Source organism: Nicotiana sylvestris, chromosome 2, assembly GCF_000393655.2.
Source record: "Nicotiana sylvestris chromosome 2, ASM39365v2, whole genome shotgun sequence".
Taxonomy (NCBI): domain Eukaryota; kingdom Viridiplantae; phylum Streptophyta; class Magnoliopsida; order Solanales; family Solanaceae; genus Nicotiana; species Nicotiana sylvestris.
The window spans coordinates 2,468,087-2,470,390 of record NC_091058.1 but is presented as its reverse complement, the minus strand read 5'-3'; the positions used below and the strand labels follow the sequence as shown (position 1 = coordinate 2,470,390).

Here is a 2,304-nt window from a genome sequence, read left to right as displayed (position 1 = left end):
AGAGCCGTCGATAGGAGCGTTCCGCACAAATGAGACAGCCTATTCCTCCATGTACTCAGTGCGGTAAGCTGCACACCGGGCAGTGTAGACAGGGTTCGAGTGCATGTTATCATTGTGGGCAGACAGGATATTTTATTAGCCGGTGCCCGGGGTTAGGCAGAGGTGCACTAGCTCAGCCTTCAAGATCCACAGCAGCCTTTTTGCCCTTAGTCCGTGCTCCCCGAACAGGTCCACAGTCTACTCAGGGACGTGGTAGGGGGAGAGGTGGATGAGACCCCTTAGGTTCTAGTAGTGGCCAGAACCACTTTTATGCACTCACAGGCCGATAGGATTCAGAGGCATCCCTAGATGTTGTCACAGGTATATTGACAATACATTCTCATGCCATTTATGCATTGATAGATCCCGACTCTACATTTCATATATTACTCCATTTATTGTTGGTAAGCTTGACATGAGATCTGAGTTGTTGCCACAGCCAGTTGAGGTGTCTATGCCAGTTGGCGACTCTATTGTTGCTAATCATGTCTATCGAGGTTGTATAGTGTTAATTAATGACCGTCCAACTTCTGTTGATTTAGTGGAATTGGTTATGCTAGACTTCGATGCCATTATGGGTATGGATTGGTTGGCAGCTTGTTATGCTAATATTGATTGTCGTGCAAAGTTGGTCCGATTTCATTTTCCAGGTGAGCCTGTCCTTGAATGGAAAGGTAATGCAGCCACGCCTAAAGGTAAGTTTATTTCATACCTTAGGGCTTGGAAGTTTATTGCTAAAGGTTGTATATACCATCTGATTCATGTCAGGGATATAGATAAGGAGCTAGCGACTCTTCAATTGGTTCCTATTTTGAATGAATTCCCGACGGTATTCCCTGACGATCTTCCAGGAATTCCCCCCGAAAGGGAAATCGATTTTACTATAGATTTGCTTCCTGATACGTAGCCTATATCGATTCCTCCCAACAGAATGGCTCCTGCAGAGCTAAGGGAATTGAAGGAACAACTGAAGGACTTGCTCGATAAAGGCTTTATTAGGCCAAGTACATCCTCATGAGGTGCTCCGGTGCTCTTTGTTCGAAAGAAAGATGGCTCTTTGCGGATGTGTATTGACGACAGGCAACTAAATAAAGTCACTATCAAGAATAAGTATCCTCTTCCACGGATTGATGACTTGTTCGACCAGTTACAAGGTGCCAAATGCTTTTCGAAGATCGACTAGCAATCCAGTTATCATCAGCTACGAGTCAGGGATATTGATATCCCAAAAACAACATTTAGGACGAGGTATGGCCATTTTGAATTCCTTGTCATGTATTTTGGGCTTACAAATGCCCCAGCGGACTTTATAGATCTTATGAACCGGGTATTCAAACCATTCTTGGATGAATTTGTGATTGTGTTTATTGATGATATCTTGATATATTCACGATCGGAAGCCGAGCATGCGGATCACTTGCGAGCTGTATTGCGGACTCTCTAGGACTACATGTTATATGCTAAATTCTCTCAATGTGAATTTTGGCTAACTTCTGTAGCTTTTCTTGGTCATGTTATTACCAGCGATAGTATCAAGGTTGATGGCCAAAGGATTGAAGCTGTGATGACTTGGCCGAGGACCTTGAATCCGACAGAGGTTCATAGCTTTTTAGGCTTGGCAAGGTATTACCGAAGGTTTGTGGGAGGATTTTCCTCTATTTCTGCACCATTGACGAAGCTGACACATAATGGAGCTAAGTTTCAGTGGACTGAGGCATGTGAACAAAGTTTTCAGGAGCTAAAGAAAAGGCTTACGACGACACCTATCTTGACTCTTCCGGATGGCACCGATGGTTATGTTGTCTATTGTGATGCCTCGAGAATTGGCCTAGGTTGTGTTCTTATGCAGCATGGTAAGGTTATCGCGTACACCTCCAGACAGTTGCTAAAACATGAACAGAACTATCCTACGCACGATCTTGAGTTAGCCGCAGTTGTCTTCGCCCTAAAGATTTGGCGTCATTATCTATATGGGGTTCATATTGATGTTTTCACCGACCACCAGAGCCTTCAGTATTTATTTAAACAGAGGGAGCTGAACCTACGACAAAGAAGATGGCTAGAATTACTAAAGGACTATGATGTTGATATTTTATATCATCCCGGCAAAGCTAATATTGTTGCTGATGCCCTTAGCCGGAAGTCCATGGGAAGTCTAAGCCATGTTGAAGCTGATAAGGTCAAGATGACCAAATATCTATGCCAGCTAGCTAATTTGCAGGTGCGTTTGGTAGATGCAGAGGGTGGACGCATTCTCGTTCAGAA

General features: G+C 44.0%; 1 protein-coding gene across 1 annotated transcript; it reads left to right on the top strand.

Moving 5' to 3' along the window:
- The first annotated feature begins 454 nt into the window (after window positions 1-454).
- Window positions 455-946, top strand: LOC138886469 (uncharacterized). Its single transcript, XM_070167580.1, has one exon. It carries the CDS (start codon window positions 455-457, stop codon window positions 944-946), a length of 492 nt encoding a protein of 163 aa, XP_070023681.1.
- The last annotated feature ends 1,358 nt before the right edge of the window (window positions 947-2,304 follow it).